Below are 23,545 nucleotides of genomic sequence, written 5' to 3'. Positions count from 1 at the left end.
TGCTGAGCGAACAGTGACACCTGGTGGTCGGATCTGACTCGTACATTTTAACCTGTGAAGCAATCATGAAGGCTTTGAAAACCTAAAAACTCTTCTTTCAAATTCTTAGCGTGACATTAAAAGTTATAAAAACATCTCAGCGTCGTTGTTCGAGCTCAGATGGTCAAACTGCTTTCTCTCAGAGTGTTTGATGATTAAACTGAAGCAAACGAGTTTTGGGGGTCCTGATGACATGCGATGTTTCTGCAGGTGGAGGACCTGTCAGACGCAGCTTTCATTCAGCTCCATCAGGCCTATGAGGACCAGGAGCGCACTCGCTGGACTTGGAGGGCCCTGGCTCCTGCTAAGAGGCGGGGCAGCAGGTAAGAGCAGCATCATACGCCTCAGTAAGCGCCTCGCGTTTGTTGTCACGCGGCAGCCGTGACATTGACAACTCCTCCGTTTCTTCCTCAGGTCGTACAAGTCCGTGGACGGGCGCACCACACCTCTGCTGTGCGGGACCAACCCGCCCACCCCTCAGCCCGCGTCCCCCGACCCGGGCCACTGCCCAATGCTGCATGACTACAGCTACGTGCCGTCGCCCATGAGTCCCGCCAGCCCCGACACCGCCTCCAACCCCCACACGCCCTGCTCGAGGGACTCCCACCGGCTCCTGTCCAGTGAGGACACGCGGTGCTCCACGCCAGACTTCACCTTCGAAGAGCGGGTACGTAGCTCCACCCCTGAGGATCAGTCAGCCTGTGAAGCGTCTGAAACTTTCATTCGTTTTTAACACCCGCATTCCCCCCCCAGACGGTGGCGCCGTGGGAACGCCGGTGCTTCCCCCTGCCCGAAGACCCGGCCCCAGAGCCCGAGTCTGAGAGCGACCACCAAGTCAGGCCCAGGATGCGCAGCATCTCAGGTTGCCGAGCGATGGCCTACGGACGCCTCGATTCGGATGACGCAGAGCCGCCCCTTGACGACGAGAACAGTGGCGGCGCCCTAAAACACAAGTCCTCCACCCACCGATGAATGAGGGCCCCCCCCCACACACCCACACAGCTCCTCTCTGGCATTAACAAGCAGAACCTCAGCGCAGAATAACATTAAATGGGTTCCTGTTGTTTGATATTCAAACATCAGTCTAATACTTTCACAGTTTTTAGTGAACATTACGGAGATAGAAGCCTTTCCCGACACTTGTTTTTTGTCACACGAAAGAAAAAAAAAAAAAAAAGATAAATGTTTAAAAAAAAAAAAGTATAAAAACAACACGTTACAAAAAAATTTCTGTAGTAGGCTAAACAATGTACATGGGGGCTTAGTGGTGTTTCATACGTCGCGTGTACACTCGTAGCGCACTATGTAGCGGACTCCTCAAAAATATGGCCAAAGGGTTTTTTTTGTTTTTGTTTTTATTGACTAGTTTGCTTGTAATTCCCATGTACATTTTTAGTGGAGTGACAAATAAAACAATAAAAAAAGGAGAAAAAAAATCAGCCCTTCCTCTTCCTCCGCCCCCTCAGACCTTCCTCATCCAAATAAAACTGATACATTTGAGATGTGGTTCCCCCTCCTTCCACTAGAGGTCGCCTGAACTCACCAGAGCACTTCTTTAAACTGCCAAGTCTGGTTTGCTTCATTATGTTTGTTTTTTCATTCCTGACGTGTTTTTTGTTAGTTTTTCTCTCGTTCTGTTCTGACTCATCCTCTTCTTTTTTGTGCGTTCCTTTTAATAGTAAATCATTCCTTTTTTGATCTCCCGCCGCTGCCTCTGTTTTCAGTTCAGCTTCACAGGGCAGCACAAACAGACGCGGCGTTTTTAAGTTTGTTTTTTATTAGTGTTTTTTTTTTTTCTTTTTAAAGCACTTACCCCTCAAAGCGCCGCCGCTGCATGTCAGCAAACACGCTTGCGTCCGATCCCGACGGCACAAAGGCGTCCACTTAATTTAAAAAAAGAAAAGAGGAAATGGAAACGTCAAATCGCAGCGCGGCAAACAAACCCCGCCCTCCCTCCTCTCACATTTCACATGTAGCAGCTCTCAGCTGAAGCCGCCCTGAGCTCAGGTTCTCCAAGGGAAAAAATCTTCTGCTGCCCCCTCCGACCGATCGATCGATCGAACGTCACACTCAGACCGGATTTTATTTTCACCACATCCTCCATATAACCTCACACACTCCTCCTCCCTCCACCTTAAAGTAACTAATTGCTATGCAAAAAAAATCTATGGTTTTTCATTTTACACCTTTTTATCCCGCAGCCATTCAGTCACTGTTTGTTTTTTTCTTTTTTTGTAGTTAAGCGAGATGTCGATGTACCTGTTTGATTGTTGCAGCAGTTATAACCTAATCAAAAAGCTGAATTGTTTTTTCTTTTTTTGTAAATAGTACCATTAAAACATTTATGTTTAACTTGGTGCCGTGGTCCTGCTCTCAGCTCATTTTAACCTGTGTGATGTCACCGCTCGCCTCTCGCAGGTGTAGCGCTGCGTTTGTCCTCTGGCTCCGGGTGTTTGAATGCAGACTTTTCATAGGTGGTCCTGAACGAGCCAGAAATCTACATTTTTACTGTCAGATTTGATGAAGTGAAACAACTGTGATCAGCGTCCTGATTACACCACCACCTCCACCTGCTGCGTCTGGAAGTGTCATCCTCACTGAAGTGTCCTGTTTTAAATCCATAACCGACCAATCAGAACGCAGTAACATGAATGGTTTATGTAGAAAGTAAGATTTTCTTACTATGAAGCGAGGAGTTTTAATTCTGACTTACTTTGTCAGAGGTGTGAAAGGTTCACAGCTGGGGTTGAACGTACGCCCGGGCTCACGGGCACCCAGGCAGTGATTAAATGGGGAGTTGAGGCATCTGCTGGAAAAATCAGCAGCGCTTTGAGCAGGTTAACAGGAAATGGAGCGACTCTTCTTTCAGGGTGTGAAACTCTAGATTAAACAGCTGAAAGGAGTTTCAATGCCACAACTTCTTTCAGTGGAGAGGTGACTGGTTTAAACAGTTTACTGGTTAATGTGTCTGCCTCACCAGAGAAAGCTCCAGTTGACTCCCAGAAGACCCAGTTATCCTCTGGGATTATGTCAGGAAGAGAATAAAACATGAGGACTGACCTGCTGTCAGCAGCCTGAGGAGAAAGCTGCTGCTTTAAAAGTACAACTAGAAGTCTTGTTTGTACACACACCTACAATCTGCAGTTAGACCTGGATTGTGGGACGAAACTGAAACGCCACCTGGCGGCTCTGAGACGAGAGCGACCTTCCTGTTGTGACCGCTGCACCAATCCTCAGACTGCCGGCTCAGAAAGCTTCATTTCAGCTGAATGATGTCCATAAGTGTGCTAACCTGGCACTAAGTAACATTGTTTTGACATGGGTGACCTTTGACCTGTTACTACAGTTTAAAACTGAGTGTGAAAACTTTTTGGTTGGCTAAAACATTTATAAAAGTATTTTGGGCTTTAAAAACAAAACCTTACTTGATGAAATTGTTAACAGAACTTGTGGCTGTTTATTCAAACTTGGCTGTTTTTATGATGCCTGCTGTGAACTTTGAACTGAAAGAAATTAAAAATAAAGCGAACACTAAAGAAAAAAGCATAAACCTATAGCTATAGCACTGCTATTTTCTTATCGCTGACAACTTAAAGGTGCTTTTTTGTTTCAACGTGTGAATGAAAACATTCACCACCAGTGGGCAGCATTTCACCAGTAGGTGCATTTTAATGTTTCCAGATGTTTGCTGCTGCTCGCGTCCTCTAAAGTCTAATCGTTCACCAGGCTGACATTTTAAAGTAGATCACTTACCTTATTTAAAAAACGTAAGCCTGCAATTTTAAAAACAATTAATCATAATTTAAAAAAAACCTCCACCTTCTAGAGCCTGAGAAAGTTCACACACAGTGCTCCATCTTGTGGTGCAAAGTGGTATTACATCAAAGTATACAGCTGCTTCAGAAATAAAATCAAAGCAGGTTTTACCTTTATTCACTGTTTAAGTGCCAGTGTTGGCCTCCAGTGACTGCTGAGGGCTCCCTGCTGCTTTGCTGATAATATTAAAGAACAGAATAATTTGGACAGATTGTGACTTTTACGTTTATTAGTGAATATCGATATAATTGTCTGCAGGTCCCAGGGTTGATTGTTGTGCAGCTGCACTAAGAGGACGACCTCATACTGAACTCTGGATAAAATAAGACTGAAACAGGCCTTTTAAAAGTAATTTCTAAATTATTAGCTTAATCATTTTTATTCTTTAAATTAAAAGTGATTTTTTTTTTTATTACAGTGACCGTTTCAGCTTTTACACACTAATAAATTTTCCCCCTCTTTTTCACAGCTGTTGCATTTTGCTCGTATAAATAAAAAGGAAAAAGTTTCTCTTATGTTTTATATTTCATAAATGCAGTAAAACACATCGTTACTGTAAAGAAAATGTAAAGCACCAAATAACATAAATATTTGAATTCCGCTGGAAACAGATGAATGAGTCCCGTCTGATCTGGGAGTGATTTTTTTGCACTCCTTCACCACCACGGTGACTTCATAGCATTTATTTTCAAATACACATATACAGCAACAAGAATCATCATAAACCAGTTATTGAGAAAATGCACAATAACGAGAACAATCACATTTCCACAACTGTACAGCGTCAGAAGTAACCCCGAAGAGAGGAAAACAAAAACGAAAGAAGGTGACGAGTTTTGTTACTGTGGAAACCTCTCGGAGATCGGCTCCCGTCCCTGGGTGCTCGCGTCCGTCCTGCACGCAGAGACGAGCGTGGAACTGGAACTAAAGAGGGTTTAGCATGCAGATAATGTTGCAAGCTTTTCGTGTGCTTGCTCGTTTAGGAAACCTTACAGCAAAGTCGGTGACCTTTTGACCCTTAATTGCACATTTTTTTATACAAAAAAAAAAAGAATTGGTACATCCGTCCAGTTCCAGAGCAAATATAAACAGGATATACAGAGAGATCGCTTTGTGAAAGGGGGGCAACAAGCAGACGGCTGTCTCTTACATGAGCTGCATGCAAGAAGCTGTTTCACTCATTTTAATGCGAGTAATGAATCAGCGGGGGGGCCACATCGGGACGTCTCTGAGCACATGAACTGGGTTTGTTTGCAGGGGAACGTCTTAACCTGGCTCCAGCTGGAGAACACAACAAAAACGTGACCACATATGCACCGCGTGGACAAAAGTAAGTGGACGCACCTGTCTGGCTCAACCATTTAAAAGGGATCATATTTTAATCTGATACTCGGGCACTTTTGCTGCTTAAAGGAAGGTCTATCTATCCTTTAACTTTGACGGGTTTTTTCCCAGTGCCAAAAACTGCAGTTCCTCTGATGGCCACTTGAGGCTGCCTCCATGTTCAAACAACAACCTCACAGTGGAAATAAGTGTTGGTTGTTAGGGCCAAATGATGCACCTGTGGCTAAAGCACCATGAAGGCAGTGAAATAATCACCTCCTCTAAATATTCCTGTTCTGGCCTTTGGTCAGAATTTACTGAGAATTTAGACACATTTTCTAAAAGTTAATTAAACACTGAGTCATAGTTAAATGTAACGGCTCATCAAATGAATCCGAGAAAGTACCAAAACCCAAATGGCAAGTAATATCCGGCCCAAGTGTGAGGTTTCTTTTTGTTATCTGGGACCACTGTGTGCTGTGGCGTTCAGGTCTCCTCTGGCCCACCAAACACTTCCTGTGACGCTCATCAAGCCTCACTCGTGACTTTTGGACTACTGCTAAAAATCTGCAGCAGATAAGCTCTCATGCGTCCACAAACTTTTGCCACGAAGTGCACTTTTACTACTTTGCAGGGAGCGAGAAACACGGCCATCTGATCAGTCCTGTGTTTCAGGTGCATGTGTGTTGGATACAGACTGCCTAAGGAGGTCTTCACCGTCCGCCTGCCGTGCAACACTCACAATCTTCTCCGTACAAACGATCCATTAACAGTAAAACAGCCGTTTTCAGTGTTTGTGTCACCGCTGTGAAAACTTTAGTCTACCTACCTGTAAGTGCATAAATACTGTTCTCAGCCTCCTCCTCGCAGTTTAGCTATGAAAATGTCACTTTAAGGTTAATTTTCCCTCCTCAAGCTGTAGCGCATTTACACAAAGCAGTAAAAAAAAAGAACACTGACAGTAGCAGGCACGATACAAATGTTTCTTCATATCAAATACATGTCATATATCCACAGAGTACGATTATAAAACTGTGCCCAACACAAAGTCTCTACTCTAGCTCTTCACTTCGTCTTTTTTCTGTATTTTTTAAATCCAGGTAACGCTCCCCTGCCCCTCCCTCACCTACGACGCAGGGAGAGCGTCAGAAATGAGACCGCGGAGAGGCAGCAGCCCCTCGCTTCGTCACCGAGCTCAGATAATTGATCATTCTGAGCCGAACGACTCACACAGAGAACATGAAACAGCGGGGAACAAAAACCAGCTTAAATAAGTCAAATAAAAACCGAAGAAGAAATGTTGACATTTTGTTTTTTAAATTTTTCCTCATTTAGCTTTAGTGTTCTTACAACACGTGACCGGGCCCTTTAACTTCCATATTTAAGGTGAAATATTCCCCAGCGTGCTGCTCACGTCTGCAGTGGAAGTTTGAACCCGTGAAAGTGCCACCAGGCTGTAACGAGGTCTCAGCAGCTGCGGGTCGCAGCAGACAGCACAGCTTTACCGTATCGTCGCCACAACAACGAGCCAGCTACTTTATAAGAAACTACAAAATCCTGATGCTTCAGTGTATTTATCGGTTAACAAATGTTTCAATGGCCGTTAGAACAAGATCACCCTCACTCGGCCATGTTTCTCCTATTAAGCAGGGAAGAGTTAAACAGCACAGCTGCCGTTGGTAAAGGCCTCTCTCAACCCTCCGTTAAGTGTAATTTCTCTCTTTCTTCTCGATCTCGCGGCTCTGAACGAACATCTGAGCTCGGCGCGTCCCGTAAAAAGTCGCGTGAAGGCGACGCGATCAGTCGCTGTTGTCTCTGCGGTCTCACTTCTGCCCCCTCCCACCCCGCAGTCTCCTGCAGTAGCTCGAGGTGCAGCACATGTCAGGACTACACAAAGCAAAGACAGCAGTGAGGTCTGAAAGCTTTTTCTTTTCTGCCTTGACGAGAAATATTTGCTACTTTTTCCTTCTAACTGTTCCTCCGCCCACTTCACCGGACCCTGTATCTGATCCCTCTGCTTTAGCGCAAACGGACCCCCACCCCCGTCCCACAAACAGTCTGCATTAACCTCCATCTTCAAGGTTCTGTTTTTTTTATCAAAAAATAAATAAATAAAAAAAAGAATCAGGGGACACCCGTCAAAGGTGACGCTGATAAGATACACTTCTAAAAGGGTTCACAGTCAATGTGACGGGAAACCGAGTCTTAGACGATTTAGCGGGATATGTACGGAGATCCTCAGAGGGAGGATTTCGCTCTGCTGGGGTGCTTTAACTCTTAAAGGGACACTTACAAAAGGTTCAAATTAAGTGTAGAGATCAAAGACCACAGAGAGATATTCAATACATGTTGGCCTACTGGTTAATCTGTTTTCTTTTTTAAGACCTCTAATAGCAACGCCTCGACGAGATTCAAAGGTTAGTGGAGGATAAACAGTGACGGGCAGCTAAAAAAATCAAATAAAAGTCCTGTGAAAGTAACGAGGAAGGCATCACAACTCCTCTACGTGGTCGTGCGGTCGAGGCGGGGAGTGCGGCGAGCGCGTTCACAAGCCTTGTTTGGCCAGGGAGGCGGACACCTGGTCAGCCAGCGTGGAGAGCTGTGGAGAGTCGGTCATGTTGATGCTGCCAGAGGAGGACACGGTGCTGAGCTGGTGAGGGGAGTCTTCCAAGGAGACGATCTCGGCGCCGTGGTCAGTGCGGGCCTTGGCTGTCTCGCGGAAGTTCAGTTTGTGGCTCTCAATCTGTGGCGAGATCAGAGGTGAAGGTCAGACATCAGATCAGCCATGGCCTGGATTTTTCTGATTTTTAAGGACTAATGATAGTCCTGCACTACGTAATCTTTTAATTTCCTGCGTTATGATTCGCCCTCAGCTGTTTACTCAAAAGTGTGTGCACATGAGGTACTGTTTGCATGCATGCAACAGAAATAAAGACGTTTACAGCTTCCATGTTCATAACATTTCTTTAAATGTTAAAGGAAACCGGTCAGCAACCAGCGAGCCACCTCCGGTTGATGGTTGCAGAGCGGTTGCAGGAGGTTTCTGGCTGTGTGAATGACCTCTTGGCCTGACTGATATGTTAGGTTAGCTTCACAGCACAGGCCTCAGATCCTGAAAACTCATAATCAGCACTATCCACGTCATGTCTCATGTCTGAGAGTCTGAGATGAAGCAGCTTGTAGGTACTTACAAGAGTCCTCAATCTTTATGAGAGGGTTCGTCAGGATGGGTGTGATGGGTGCTGAAGGGACAGTCGGAGGTGACTGAGGGGGGGTGACAGCGGGGGAGAGGACCGAGGGGCTGTCTGAGGTGCTCCCCTCTCCGTCTTTCCCCTTCTCCCTCTACAGAGGAGCCCCAGCAAGGAAATAAAAAGGCATGCAACAAAAATACACGTGATGGTTTCAACAGAAATGAAAAATAAATAAAATAAAGCAAAACAATTGATGAGAAAATGCAGCACAGCGTCTCAGGGCCGCTGAAGGTAAAAAAAAAAAATACAAATAAAAAAATGTGAGGAGCTTGGGGGAGGAGTCAAATTCAGAGAATATAATCAGAATTTTAAAGTTTGAAGAATTTAAAATTATTTTACAAGAAAAAGACAAAATTTCTGAGATTAAAAAAGACATTTTAAAGGAGAAAATTGGTAAAATTAGAAAAACTGAAATTTATTAGAAAAATCTGATGAATATATGAGAAAATTGTGATAAAATTACAAGAAAGAAACAAACCAATTTATTATTATTAAATTATTCACTGTTTTTCTCATACATTGCCAGTTTTTTCACATAAATTTTGCTAACTTTATCTCTTTAAATTGCCTTTTTTCCCCTGTAAACTTTTAGTTCCAGTGACCCCGAAACGCTGTCACAACAGTGAAATTCGACAAGAACGACAGTGAAAACTTTAAAATGAAGGGAAAATCAGCAGGATGAAGAAAATGGAAGCTTGAACAAAGGAGGGAAAAAGCAGAAAAACCAAGAAAAAAAAAGCTCTAAAAGCTGCTGTGTGTGTGACACCCTCACGAACGTCAGCGTGGCTGTTAGAGATCAGCTGAAATGTTCTCGCTGGTTTTAGTTTTGCTGTTTCTGTGTTGCTGAGTGTGTTTCACCCACAGAGACGCAGAAGAGCTGAAAGCTGGTTTTCCGAAGAAGAGAGCCGAGCACTGAAACATGCTTGAGGCCAAATGGTGCCAAACTTTAGTTAATTTAAATTGAATTTTAATTATATGTGTATATTGTCTATGTACTTTCAGTTCTAGAATTTTTATTTATTTATTTTTTCATTAGTAAATATGATGCTTTTGAAGTTTTTAGCTGCAAATTTTGTCTCGTTTTTTTTTTTATCTTACTCTTAAACTGCATTAGCAGTAAACAAATAAATACAAAAAATCTGATGTTTAACTTTTAAGAGGAATAAGAGGAAAAGCTTGTAGAAATTTGAATGTAGTGAAGATCAAAATGTTTGTTTTCCGATTTTTTTCTTGGCACGGATTGGTCTCCATACAGAACTGTGACGAAGCGCCACGGTGCCCTGAGCGTTTTGCTTTTAGCCTGCAGAGAGCGCGTCGGTGGATTTTTACTTCACCTTCTTCTGCCCGCCTCCAGGAATGTGGCTGATGTTGCCCAGAGAGCCCACTTTGGACTGAACTTTAAACTCCAGCTTCTCGTTTTTGATCTCAATGTTTCCACCACCTAAAAAAAAAATTATAATCTGAGTGCAGCACCATTATTACAGAAGTGGAAGAACTTGTACTGGTACTTAGTGTAAGAACCAGCATCAGTACATTTCCTGCTTTTAAAATCAAACAATCAGAGCTACACAAGTTTAACCAGTTTTTGTTAATATTAAGAAAACCATCATTAAAAAATGTTTTACTGAAATAATCACAGCTGCCTGAGACCTTCAAGCAGGGACCAGCTGACTGTTCCCACCCATCCGAAAATAAAAAAGGCAGACTGAGTGTTTGCCGTTCGGCTCTCCAAGCCGCTTTGCAACCCACCTCCACCCCAGCTTCTTAGGTTAATGCTTTTCATGGTATTCAGAGCAGAGGCATGAACATAAATTACTACGTGTGGTATTGCATTTACACTGAAGGTGGAGGAGACTTCTGCTACTAATTATATTGTCGTTATGTACTCTGTTCACAAAAGCTCGTCACCTAAAATTAAGCAGAAAGTTGGAATAATGTTTTACCCGGCTTGTGACGAATGTTGTCCTTCGAGCCACACTTAGATGTAACGTTGCTCAGATCGATCTTTTTGTGCATGATTTGAATCTGAGAGGAAAAAAAACAGCACAAACAGAGTTTGAATGCAGACCAGCAGAGTCAGCAGCTCTGAAGTCGCCCTGCATGCAGCCACAGAGGAACTGATCCTATAAAACCGGCCTGTTAGTGAAACTGTTCCTGAAAGCAGGTTTAACGGTCTCTGAGTCGTACTTTAAAGTCGCGTTGGAGCTGTCTCTAAACGTGGGAGCTTTTAGTGAATCAACACCTTTGTTTTTAGATAAGAGCGACTCAGTCAGTCAATGAAATCAGATGATGATTTATGGGGGATTGTGTGGAGTCTTTAAATTTAAGGTTTCACTTGTTGCACGATGACCAATCATTTTTTAAATATGTATTAATAATAAATCTGTGATTTCCATCTTTCTCCTTACATTTACGACAGACTTGACTATAAAAACCTGCTTTCTGGAACCGGGTTATGGAAGGAAACACAGATTAACAGCACCGACTAACACACTGGATTAAAACTTAAAGTTTTAATCTGAGCGGTGCGACCTTACCCCAGTGCAGAAAAACGAGTGACCATCTTCTGCACTAACTGATAAAAGCCAGATTTCAGCAGCCATGCATCACCATGCATGGATAGATGATGTCACTCTTGGCTGTTTGTCTGCAAACACAGAGCGCTCAGTCTCTCTGCGAGCTGAGGTCACCTCAGCGTGGACGACAACAGGCACTGTTTGGTGGAGAAGCCGAGGACAGCGGGGCTCTTTGTTACCCGATCGGGACACTTTGAGGGGACAATTAGTTCACTTCACATCAAGGTTTTAGGAAATAAAAATGTCCACAAACAGGATTCATGCGTGTGGCTTCAGGGACAGATTTGAGGGCAAAAACTCAACAGAGTTATCGGGCTTACGTGAGACGCAGAGCATTGCATAACACGGTAGATCCACTAAACTAAGAAGACTCTGATTTAGAAACTACAGAGCATCTAAACCAGTGAAAGAAAAGCACTGGGAGGGCGGTTTAGTGCTGTTCTAGTATGAAACGCTCAGATCTGTTCACGAGTTCAGTAAAACTGTTAATGGGAGAAGTTGACAGGTCAGCGTTTGGGAGGTCAGAAGGGCTGGACACAGACGGGAGGATCTGTGCTCCTTTCTGAGGATGCGTTCAGTGGAAGCACACCTCTACTCACATTGCCACCACCAGGTACATGTTTTATATTATCTTTGGAGCCACACCGGGACTGCACACTGCTCAAGTCCAACTTCTTATCGAGAATTTGCACCTGGAAAGTTGATACATGGGGGTGAAAAAACACAGTTATGGCGGCGAAAGCAAAGAGCTGCGAATGAAGACGATTACTGGAGAGGAAGATTAGATGTTGGAGGGACGAGTTTGAGGCTCGGGGGAGTGAGAGCTGACCGAAACACTCGTGAGGAGATGTCCCCACATCGCCGCACTGGTGCTTTGAAGCCATTACAATCAGGTGAAGCATTTCAGAGGTTTTCAAACTGTACAGGGGCAACCATCAAGTTAGACCTCTGAGGGCCAAGTCATCATCGGAGATGACTCCAACTCTAACCTGCAGTAAAACTGGTTTTAATTTTATTTTCACTTAACTGTTTTCCACATTTTTGACAATCGGGGAAAAAATGAAACAATCAGAAAAAAGTTGAAGGTAATCCTGTGATGACTTTGACCGTACAGGGTTGAGACTTTTCATTAGAGATCGATAAATACACAGAGAGATGACAGCACCAGTTATAAATGCAAGAATATGACATTAAACACTCATCAGATACTTTTTTAGGGCTTAAATACACAAGGGAGTAACAAGGGAATGGGAAACAGGAGGGAAACACAGCTGGGACTAATCCGACATAACGAGACAGGGAGGAAGTAAAACCAATCACATGACAGCAACCTGATGCATTGAGGCATGTAGACATGGTGAAAGACCCGCTAAAGGCCATCAGACTGGGGGGAATAAAGGTGATTTAAGGGACTTTGAACATGGTGTGGTTGTTGGTGCTAGCGGAGTATTTGAGAATCTGTTCATCTTTTCCCCACACATCCATCTGTGGGTTCACAGAGAACTCTAAATGCACAACACGTCGAACCTTGAGGCAGATGCACAGTAATTAGACAAGAGAAGACCGAAGTCTCTGCTGCGACATTCAGATGGTGGGGTCAGAATGTGGCATAAACCCCACGAAAGCACGGATCCATCCTGCCTCTCATGAACGGTTGAGGATGGACGAGGTGGTGTAACGCTGTGGAGGATGTTGCTCACCATCTCTGGCATCATAATCACAGGTACTTTGGAAAAGATCGAGATTATTTACCACGACAGCTCTTTTTACAGAATTTGTAAAAATGGATTCAACATTTCCTCTTTTTATTGAGAGGATGTGCTTGAATTTGAACTTGAACTGATAAAGTTGTAGATTTAGTCACGTCAGACTCTGAAAACCTCTGAAATCCTTCAGTCTGGATGGAGAAGTGCACAGGTGAGGGGGAGACTGTTAACCCTTTGAGTCACAGAGCAGCGAGGCTGCAGGGGGAGCCTGGCGTATTTGGGTCCATGTGACATTTTCAGTGCATAATCAGTTGATTCTGATGAGGTCAGGTGTGAGGTACCTGCTGATTTTCATAGAATGGCGCTACTGTAATGACAGGAAGTTGCTTTTTTTTGTAAAACAAGCTGAACTGCACTTGTAAATGATGCAACAGGCTTTGTGAATAATCCCTTTGCTTGTGCCTTTGTGGAATTAGTGGGACTTCTTTTAAAGCTACAGTCTCTCTCACCTTGCCTCCACCAGGCGTGTGCTTTAGGTTGTCTTTAGAACCGCAGCGAGATTGGACGTTACTTAAGTCCAGCTTCTTCTCGAGGATTTTGACCTGCAACAAGACAGAAAACAAGTAAATTCTTCAGGAAATAAAAGGAGAACAGCTGGGGGGAGAGAATCAGCCCGAAAGGAGGAAGTGAGATGGTGAAAGAGATCTCGGCGTTAAAGCTGCCATCTGTAACTCTGCATAATTGTCACGTTTCGAGGAAGTCGTCAGTTTTCTGACGACTTTAGTGGAGCAGATTGCAAAAATAGCGATGTTTTAATGCAGCTGCAGAGTTTCAAACAGATGTTTTAGCAAGGATATTAAAGTTAATTAAAACTTAATTAAGTGTAAAAAAAAATCTCTTTAGAAACAGAAACATGAATAAAAAACAAAAAGCAACTAAGGAAATACGCTGCACTCACAAAATTACTTAAATGAAAAAGAAATACTAAAAATTGTATTAATTTTTTTTAAAAAATTGCTCAAATTTGTCAACATAACCAACTCGAGGAGGCTGTGTTAATGTTAACTGGGACAGACAGAGCTATTTGTTAAATATCAGAACTATATAACAGTGTTTTTTTTTCTGTGTTAAAAGCAAATCAATAATCAGTTTAATGTTAAAGATGCCAGCTTTAGCTCAGTACATCACCAGTTTTCAGTGAAAGAATTAAAATCATATAAAAACTTCAGTCTTATGTGCATAGACTGCATATAAATGATGGACGTAGCTTCTGGGTCTGAACAGTGAGCTGAATTAAACCTGCATTCTTTCTGTGTCCAGCAGAGGGCGACTCCTGTAGTAGCCAAAAGCAGTTTTTGTTAGGTACACCTGTCCTTCTGCTCATAATGCAATAACTAATTAGCCAATCACGTGGTAGCAACTCAATTCTTACCACTGAATGGACTCAACAGCTATTTTTCGTTTTTTTTTTTTTTTTTATTTGTTTTCTTAGATTTGAGCTTATTTTGCCATAAAGCATCGTCAGTCTGCTAATACAGTCTGATTGGTCTGTTAGGTCTGTCTTACAGGTGTAGAGACTAGTTGGCAACCACCCGGCAACCACCTGGTTGTTACAGAAAACTGTGTATTCACCAACTGGTTCCTGGCTGATGCAAAAAAGGTTCTGCACCCACAACCTCCTTGTTATTGCTTTAGTTGCTAGCAGACCGCCGTAGTCACCCACAGTTTGCACAGTAGAAGCCGACTTGTCTGTTTGTGGAGCCGTCGCTAAACTTGAAAAATTGCATCACAAACCGTTTCAAAATAAAAGTTGTGCCTTTTGAAACACGCTGGTTGCAGCAGCAGGACAACTTTTACTCTGAAGGTAAAACATTTCTGGTTGGTGCAGACAAGTTGCCGTCTTTCGTGCTAACTATGGGTGACAATCTGTTAATGGCCAAAGCAATAAAAAGGTGGTTTCCAGTGCAGCACCATATACCTCTGGGACTGTCAACCAAGTCCAGTAGCGGTTACTGGAAGAGAAAGCTCGTGATTATACTGGTGGCTACGTCTAGGGCTGTCCTTCCCTGTGATCTGGAAGACGCTGCTGCGTTGCATACCTCAGTTTCTCAGCCAAAACTAAGGCGTCAAAGACCAAAACAAACAGCTGGAAGCTGTTAAACGGGACTCAGCCTACCAGGGTGAGTGATGCCACAGTGGCTACATCCATCTTTTATATGCAGTCCATGCCAATTACGGATTATTGAGCAGATTGTGTTTCCACATCCAGTCCACCTTCTGATCGGATCATTAGAGGAGAGCACTTTGCTTTTACCAGGAGTTAGTTTCTGATGGTCATAACTGCAGAGATACTCAAGAGTCTGGAGTTGAGTTCATCCCCCAGTTACTCACATTGCCGCCACCGGGTACATGTTTGATATTGTCTTTGGAGCCACACTTAGACAGCACATTACTAAAGTCCAACTTCTGATCAAGGATTTGTACCTGGAAAAGTGAAAATGTCAGCTTTTAGATTTAGAGTTTAGACGATGGCTTGATTTGATTAAAGAAGTGGGAAGAAACTCGTGCGGGAGTGTGACCGCATGCGGGGTTGGTGAGAGTCGATAATTCAAAGTGTGCATTGGTCTTCACTTCTTCTCATTTCTTTACTTGTCCAACACTGGCAGGAACCAAAGACTGATTTTTCAGCTCTTCTATCATCTACCAGAATAAAAACTTTCTAGTTTGAACTCTGAATGGAGCTGAATTATTTATTTTGGTCCATAAATATCACAACACGTGATACTTTTGAGTTTCATCAGTAAAACATCGGACACGTGACTGCACCCTGAATAAAATTAGACCAACGACCTGCATGGCTTTAGCTAAAATAAACCTCTAGCGTCTCACACACACACACACACACACACACACCGACATCACACTGCAGACTACACTCGACACACTGAGCTGCAGACTGGAGTTTTACTTCCACAAACATTTCTTAGAGACACGGCTGCCCCGGGAAGATTAGAGCTAAATAATATTGAAATAAAAAAATAACAATAATAATAAAATATCTTTTTTTTAAAAAGTTACATTGTGTCCTTATCAAAACTAACTTGATTAAAATAATCTTTAGTGTATTTGTCTGTTGAGACCTGAGGTGTGCGGATTATTGTGAGTCAGCTGCCTGACTTGTGTTTGTATAGTAACACCTGAACTTCTGAAATCTCACCCTGACAAATCGTCATCATCTAGTCTTCTTCTTTCGGTTCCTCTTTTTAGGGTCACCACACATCCCAGCATCCTCTTTTCCCACTTACCTTCACTACATCCTCCTTACATCTTCACTGTTACACCTGTCTCCCTCACCTGTCTGTGCTCTTCTCTTCAAGTTAAACTAACTAGTTAATCTGTGTGCTCTTCATTCTCTTCATAGCTGCTGGCCCCTGAAATAATGCCCTATATGTAATAATAAAAGTAACAATGGAGCAAGTAAAAAACTAAATGAGCAAATCCACTCTGGAAACAGACATGACAGGGAAATGGTAGGTGGAAGGAACAACAAAGGGTTCAGGGCCTTCTGTGTTGGTATTAAAACTCAAGCATGTAAAATGACCGAGTGGGGTCATCAGATGTTACACAAAACTGATTTGCAGTTTTTAAGAGGTGCTTCTCAGACCTGAAACCTGGACAAAACCTGAACTTCCTGCCTGGTCTCATCACGTTATTGTGCAGAAATATCAGCTGATTCTGAGGAACTTTGTCTCAGATTTGATCGTTTTTATAACTGGAACGACTCTCGAGGCTCTCGGTCTGTTAGCCACGGTTCACTGCAAAACATCACGTTTAATCACAATGCAGCGATTAAAAGAGGAAGAAATGATGTTAAAAACAGCTTTGAGGCTATCCATGATACACCAATAGGCCAAAATGAAACGCTGCAGAAACAGAGGGACACATTTGTGGCAGGAAAAGGTTTTATGATTAAAAACCCACAATGGCACATAGAAATATACGCCTGGATCATAGACGACTCCACTCGGTCACGTGAATGTTAAAACTCTGATCTGCAAACTCAGTGGGCAGTGTTCTGTGAGGGGGTGTATTCAGAGTATTTCCTGGGTTACCTTTCCCCCTCCGGGCTGATGCTTGATGTTTTCTGTGGAGCCGATCTTGGACCTCACGTTCTTCAGGTCTGGCAGCGGCGCCGCGGCAGCCAGAGGAGCCGGTGGACGGCTCTTCAGCGAGCCCGGGGATTTGGGGGTGGAGCGAACCACAGCCACCTTCTTCACTTTGTTGGCATCGGCCCCTGACTTTGCAGAATTTGATTGGCTACCGGGGGATTTGGGAGTGCCGGGGCTGCTCTGTCCACTCCTGGCATCTAGAGGATCCAGAGAAATTATAAGTTAGGAGGAGTGTGATGAGTCATGCATGTAGAAGAAATCATTAAAAAATAATAAAAAATAAAGCATACTAGGAGCTCTACTGGCTAAAAGCTGACCGAGTTTGATCCAGAAACAGCAGATCAGACCGTGTTATTGTGGCCATGCAAGGCTGGAAGCGATTTCTAATCATTTCCTTTATTTGATTTGATTTTTTTACCTTTTTCATTTTTTGGAGTGAGGGATTTGTTGGCACGAGCTAGATCACAGAAAATATAACACATCATTACCGCGTACTCCAAAAATACGGAAGCCTATATTAAAAATAATAATAGATTGGATTTATATAGCGCTTTTCAAGGCACCCAAAGCGCTTTACAATGCCACTATTCATTCACTCTCACATTCACACACTGGTGGAGGCAGCTACGGTTGTAGCCACAGCTGCCCTGGGGCAGACTGACAGAAGCGAGGCTGCCATATTGCGCCACCGGCCCCTCTGGCCAACACCAGCAGGCGGTATGGAAAAGTGTCTTGCCCAAGGACACAACGACAAGGACAGAGAGCACGGGAATCGAACCGGCGACCTTCCAGTTACAGATACGCTTCCCAACCCCCTGAGCCACATCGAGCTTTAAGAGCAGACTAAATAATTATTTTACCCGTTAGGTGCCATATTTTCTTTGAAGAGTTTCTCTGCACAGCTGTTTAGCCACCGACACAATTTCTGTTTTTCATTCACTTTGTTGCTTTTGGATTTTGGGGGGAGATTATTTCATGCCTGTTTCTGTGATTTAGTAAAGAATAATAACATTTCTACTGGTACATAAATCACATTTATGCAAAGAGTCCACTGATTCTTGGTTAGATGTGGGCAGTTTCCTAACCACAGATCCAGTCACACAGAGACTGGTCAGCGACCTCTACCAGCTGGTTTGCATGTGGTTGCTGGAGGTTGCAGGGAGTTGTGAGGTACTTACAACCTGCTTGTACCTTCTTTTTTTTTTTTTTTTCTCCGCCTGTCCCATTTGGTTCTTTAGCCATCAGAATTGTTGTCTGAAGACCAACAAGGATACCCAATGGATTTACTTTGCCAAATGGATCATCGTGGCATTGCCGTATTGGTCCATTTGGTCGATCTTTGTTTTTATTATTTATTATATTTTATTTTCAGATGTTACAGACGGGACAGACATGAGTGAGAGATAGGAAAGGGAGAAAGAAAGAGGAAGGAAAGGAAAAACAGAAGGGGAGAGGGACAGTGAGAAAGGGGGGGAGAAAAAAAAATTGCTTGTACCTTCTGAGATGGTGAGGCACAAGCACTACAGCACGGCCTGCGTTGCAGACAGCTCGGTGTCTATCAGGGACTACAAGTGACTGCAGCAACCTGCAAGCAACCAAAGCAACTACCACTAGGAACCTCTAACAACCACTCCCAGCCGGCGAACACATATTTTCCAGATGGATGGATCTCGATCAATCAGGATTTGGCCCAGAAGCTGATATCCAGCAGAGAATTACAGAAGGTGTGAATAAGAAGGGTCAACACTGTGAATATTGACTCTCTGCATAAAGAAATTACCGAAATATTTAACTGAAAAGGGCAATCACAGTCTGCAAACTAAAAGTAAATTTACAGCCAAACCCATTTGCTGTAAAAATGAGCGTGTTTCAGGTTTAAATGATATGGCTAATACAGTCCGCTTTAGGCTTCCATACTAAAATCAGTAAAATAAAAGTTGAGTTTAGCACAAAGTCCTCGGCTCGTACCTGGTTGAGCTGCAGTTCTGGCAGAAGTTTTGGCCCCTGGAGTCTGAGACTTTGCACCGCTCTGAAAGTCACCACAACACTATTTTAGTTTCCAGCAAAGAGACGTCTTGGAGATGGTTGAATGCAGTAACATTGCACACTAATCAGTGGGGAATTGATGAGTTGTTTCTTCATATAATGTTTGGTGATAATAGAGGGAGGAATCAGGTTCCAGTCCATGTTTTTCTTTGACCGTTTCAAACAAGATTCAGTCAGCGAGTGTGAAGAAAACTGAGCGAGTCAGTCGGCTCACGTCTGAGCTCTAAGCTGCATTCAGACCTGTACTTACTCCAGGCTGCCTGGGCCCTGTGCTGCTGACTTTAATGGGGATCGAGCTGTGGCCATTTCGGGAGGATGCAGGTGATTTGGCGCCCTTGGCGGTTATGGACGGTCTTTGAGGGGAAGAGGTCGGTGTGGTGGCAGTTTGAGTCTTTTTCATGAAGAGGAAGAAATGAATGAAAAACAAAAGGTCCAATGACAATGACCACAAAACAAAAGAATGATTAAAAATAACTGAAAGATGATAAAAATAAAGGATTTTTTTATGACATGAATGAAATGTTCTGGTTTATTATAACTTGGATCTTGTTTTTACACAAACAAATGTAGTGCCAAGAGAGGGGATAGTCCTAATATGGTCATCTCAGGCACAGAAGCCCCACCTCCCTGCTGTTTAGATAGGGCGTCCAATCCAATTTATTCTTATTATTATACTTGGAAGTTCAAGGGGGTGTGCTATTGGGCAAATCAGGCAGGTGCATGAACCAGCTTTTATAGAGTCGTTGGTTCAAGTCGAGAGGCATCATCCTGGGAAATGAGGCCAGTGCCTAAAAACTGCAATTCCTCCTGTGGCCACTTGAGACTTGCTCCAAATGTGAGTGAATCTCCGTAGACTTGCATGTTAAAATGTCCAACACAGGCAGGTGTAGCTGCTAGCTGCTTATTATGAATCACCTCCACTAATTGGAGTCCAGCAGGTTTTTGATATTGGTGCTTTTGCAGCATTTTGATGGGATTATATAATATATAAATATTATAGTTTGCAGTGTTTGTGCTCCAGTTTGAGCTAAACTGCAGTATTTTCTTAGTCTGATAATAAAACAGTAATTACTGAGAGCTCAACACTGTCGCTGGAAGGAGTTCAGTTAAATGTTGAATATATGTGATAGACATGGGTAATAATACGTCGTGTTTGTTAACTAAAGAAAATAAAACCAAAGGTTTTAATAAACCAGAATATTTCACAACAACTAAAAGGCATAAAGAAATGAGCGACTGAACCTAAAAAATGCCGTTGGTGACGTACCTTATCTCCGTTATCCATCACTCCTTGAGCTATAGAAAAGAAATAGAAGCAAACTTTAGCTTTTGGCACCTTTTTTTAAAAGCTTAATATCTATATTATATTTTCATATCCACCCAAGTGCAATAAGTTAAGACTTTTGCTTCCATGAGCGTGCCAGAATGCATTCTCATGGAAAGTGAAATGAGTGATGTTGGGTATGCAGCATGCAAGAAAACACATAAAACAAAAAGGTGGCTTTTTTTAGGGCTGCATAACCAGCAAAGTGAGCAGAGATGGAGAGATGAAAGAAAAAAGCTAAAGTGGGGGGAGGGAGGACGACAAGCTTCTCCTCGGGTCAAAGTTAACGTCCATAGAAACACTTCGGAGGGAGAGTGCTGCATAACACAGAGCAGAAGCTGCGTTGGAAATCAAAGGAGTGGAAGGAGTGAACTGAAGAGGACTGGTTCTGAACTGGTGAACATGACAGCACACAGACCTTTGAAAACAGCGACCGGCACCAAAGACTTTCTGGCTCGGGTGCTTTGGGGGGGCGTTTTCTGGAGCTCGGCGGTGCCGGTGGTCTGAGCCACACCGCTCCTCATCTCTGAGTCATTAGAAATGTCAGGCTTTGAATAGCTGGCTGTATGTAACGATGAGTCACCGCTGTTTTCAGCTGCCGTGTCAGATGGCAATTTGTTAAAAAGGCGCTGCTTCTTGGAAAGGTCTTCACAATGAGAATCGGAGCTAGACTGGAGCGCACTTTGCGTATGAGGAGCCCGGGGTGTTTCTGACGTGATATTTTTGCTTCCGGAGTCACCGAGGGGCTTCGGAGCTGCTCCTTCAGCAGTCAGTCCATCGTTTGTTTCTTCAGAAATGAGCTCCTCGCCCTGAGGAACACACAAGTTTCTGTCCCCAATGGATGTCAAGTCCTCCAAAGCCGTGCTGCGGACTAAAGACATTCCAGAGAGGTTGCTCATTTCACTGAGGCACTCGGAGGCGTCGAGACTGATGGCCCTCTGAGGATCTGCAGCTCCTGCCCACTCAGGGCTCCCCCTGCTGGCCTGCATGTCCCGTTTAATCTCTGCCCCGCAGCTGAGGTCTTCAGAGACCCACGAAGACTCACTTAGCCTCTTCCCACACTCTCCCACTGCTTTGCTTCCTGGGTCCAGAGAGCAGGAAGCTCCCATGAAGTCAACGCCCTTCCCAGCGTCTCCGTGCAGATCGGACTCTGCAAATCCAAACTCACCACGGACTCCAGAACCAGGCCTCGCTAATTTGTTTGGAAAGCAGATTAATGGTGACATTCACAGCAGCACTTGTTATCCATCTCCCCAATGAAACAAAAAAAAAAAAGAAAGTGGAGAAGTGATGAAGGAAAACAAAAGACTGTTTGATTACCCAGAACAAACACCAGACACTCAGAGAGCTGTGAGCGGTGATGATGCAACACAACAAACCCAGAAGTGATTAAAGGTGGAAAAGTGTGAGTTCACATGAAAACAAAATAAAAAATAATGCATCACAGTTGGGTGTCAGACGGAGAGATGATGCATTCCAGTGAACACAACACACAGACCAGTGATTTATGCTGTTACAGAATACGTGATTAAAATGTGATGTAAAGCCTTTCTGAGCCGACTCTAGCAGTGCAAAAATAACGTATCCCACCCCACAACGGACCTCTAAGTACACACACGAGTCTGGAGTGTTTCACAAGAATGAATTTGGACATTAATATCGTACAGTTATGCAAAAACGAATAATTAAATGATCACACAAAGAAGCAAATTTCCACATTCTGACATTAAATGATAAAAACCTTAAACAGTTATGTAGTTAAATACATGTATTATTAATCAATAAATTTATTTTTACTTAAACATATAGAATTATCCATTAACTTATTTGATTTGTATTTAATTGTTATTTTAAGTAGTAGTATGAGCCACTGGATTCAGGGATGCCAGGTCATGATGCAGAGCGGACCACAGAGTCTTTATTATCAGGGACTGTTGTTAAAGCAGGTTTAGCCCAGTGCAGAGCTGTTTCTATTCAGTTTCATTTACAGGATCATGTTTAAGTTGAAGATTTGTCATTTTTCTTTTTCCAGTTTGATTTTTCTTTAGTTGGCTGCACTGCATCCAACACACTGAGCCACGGTTGTGAAGAAAGGAATAAATATTTATTTCTGCCTCCACCAGTCGGTCAACCTTCACAGTGACCTTGAGCCCGAGGACAGTTTGAGGGAAGACGCACTAGGCGATCACTGTGTGCAAGTTTCGTGATGAATACTCTGAGCCTAGAAGAAACATTTGCAAATTTGGACACCTTGCCGTGGCACGAGGTCATCAGTTCTTCAGCTGAATTAGCCAAAAACGTCATAAATTCCTTCGACTTTGATACAATACGGAGGCTATCCATGTACACCGACGTGTCAGGACTACGTTTACAGTATCTGGTCAAACGGTCAATATCAGAAAAACTATTCATTATAACACATTTTCCCTTTAAACTGAAAATAATGTTCAATTCCAGGAATCTCGAATTGAAAACTGCAGATGCTCAAATCTAAAAAAAAAAACAAAATAGAAAATATAAAAAAATGTAAAGACTGAATAATAATTATAAAAAAGTGCTTTATTGTTTCTTATTGTTACCGTAATGGGTGAGGGTTAGTGCCGTTTTAAAACTATAGAAATACTCTAAAAATAAAATAATGAAAAAATAATAACTTGTGCTAAATTATTATATTTACATATTGCGCAAGTTTGTTGTTTTGAACTTTTAAATGATGCTTGGTGTAATGTTTAGATGGAGGCGGATGATCTGCCGACCCTTACAGGAATCAGCCGAGAGGAGAAGGTGGTGTTTTTAACCTTTAATCCATAAACGCATCATTAAAGGAAACTGATGCAGAAATTTTAAAGATGTGTGTGTTTTACCATTTAAATAAACTGAAGTGACTGATTACATCTGAATTCAGGTGGAACACTCCAGACTCTTTAATATAGTAGCAGGAAAATCAGAAACTGTGGTCAGAGGTTTACATATGCAGACATGGATGCTGTGGTGATTTCAGCCTTATAATTATTTCCTTGAACTGTTTTTTTTTCCAGAGGTGGAATGATTGTACAACATACATGTTTAAGGACTTGGGTAACACGAGTTTGAATATATTAAAAATATGAAATTGTAGACACAGGCTCAGATATATACATACATCCACTTAAATCTTTGAATTAATGGTGTTGAAGGTTCTAACTTGACAAAGCAGAGGTCTATTAACTTCTCATTAGTGACTGTGATTGATTAGAGCTGGTAGTTCTTCTTTGCAGCATTTGGAAGTTAGAAAGGTTCTTGGAGCCATTTCTAA

The 23,545-nt window shown here is 42.9% G+C and overlaps 2 protein-coding genes across 21 annotated transcripts in view; one reads left to right on the top strand and one right to left on the bottom strand.

Annotated features, from left to right (window-relative positions):
* Positions 1 to 2,396, top strand: part of LOC147323814 (KAT8 regulatory NSL complex subunit 1-like) — a 44,420-nt gene extending 42,024 nt beyond the window's left edge. For all 4 annotated transcript variants that reach the window (XM_086304407.1, XM_086304408.1, XM_086304409.1 and 1 more), the window contains 3 exons: positions 250 to 362; positions 454 to 706; positions 793 to 2,396. In XM_086304407.1, coding sequence (XP_086160533.1) covers positions 250 to 362; positions 454 to 706; positions 793 to 1,011 — 585 coding nt within the window. In that variant the 3' untranslated portion in view covers positions 1,012 to 2,396. The remainder of the gene's footprint in view (positions 1 to 249; positions 363 to 453; positions 707 to 792) is intronic.
* A 1,670-nt stretch (positions 2,397 to 4,066) lies between these two features.
* Positions 4,067 to 23,545, bottom strand: part of LOC147323813 (microtubule-associated protein tau-like) — a 37,321-nt gene continuing 17,842 nt past the window's right edge. For 12 of the 17 annotated variants that reach the window (XM_086304410.1, XM_086304413.1, XM_086304414.1 and 9 more), the window contains 10 exons: positions 20,194 to 20,222; positions 19,177 to 19,317; positions 18,849 to 18,909; positions 16,824 to 17,077; positions 15,103 to 15,195; positions 13,221 to 13,313; positions 11,605 to 11,697; positions 10,373 to 10,454; positions 9,764 to 9,870; positions 4,067 to 7,921 (listed from right to left, as the gene is read on the bottom strand). In XM_086304410.1, the coding sequence (XP_086160536.1) occupies positions 7,724 to 7,921; positions 9,764 to 9,870; positions 10,373 to 10,454; positions 11,605 to 11,697; positions 13,221 to 13,313; positions 15,103 to 15,195; positions 16,824 to 17,077; positions 18,849 to 18,909; positions 19,177 to 19,317; positions 20,194 to 20,222 (1,151 nt within the window). In that variant the 3' untranslated portion in view covers positions 4,067 to 7,723. Of the gene's footprint in view, positions 7,922 to 9,763; positions 9,871 to 10,372; positions 10,455 to 11,604; positions 11,698 to 13,220; positions 13,314 to 15,102; positions 15,196 to 16,823; positions 17,078 to 18,848; positions 18,910 to 19,176; positions 19,318 to 20,193; positions 20,223 to 20,668; positions 21,443 to 23,545 lie in introns of all 17 variants that reach the window. The other 5 variants (XM_086304419.1, XM_086304420.1, XM_086304428.1 and 2 more) reach the window with 4 other exon arrangements.

This window comes from Aulonocara sp. 'chitande type north' Nkhata Bay, linkage group LG8 (genome assembly GCF_057382095.1).
Source record: "Aulonocara sp. 'chitande type north' Nkhata Bay isolate Kocher_YH1m ecotype deep benthic linkage group LG8, A_spYH_male_GT1.1, whole genome shotgun sequence".
NCBI classification, from domain to species: Eukaryota; Metazoa; Chordata; class Actinopteri; order Cichliformes; family Cichlidae; genus Aulonocara; species Aulonocara sp. 'chitande type north' Nkhata Bay.
Note: the sequence above shows the minus strand (reverse complement) of the source record. Positions and strands in the feature narration are given on the sequence as shown.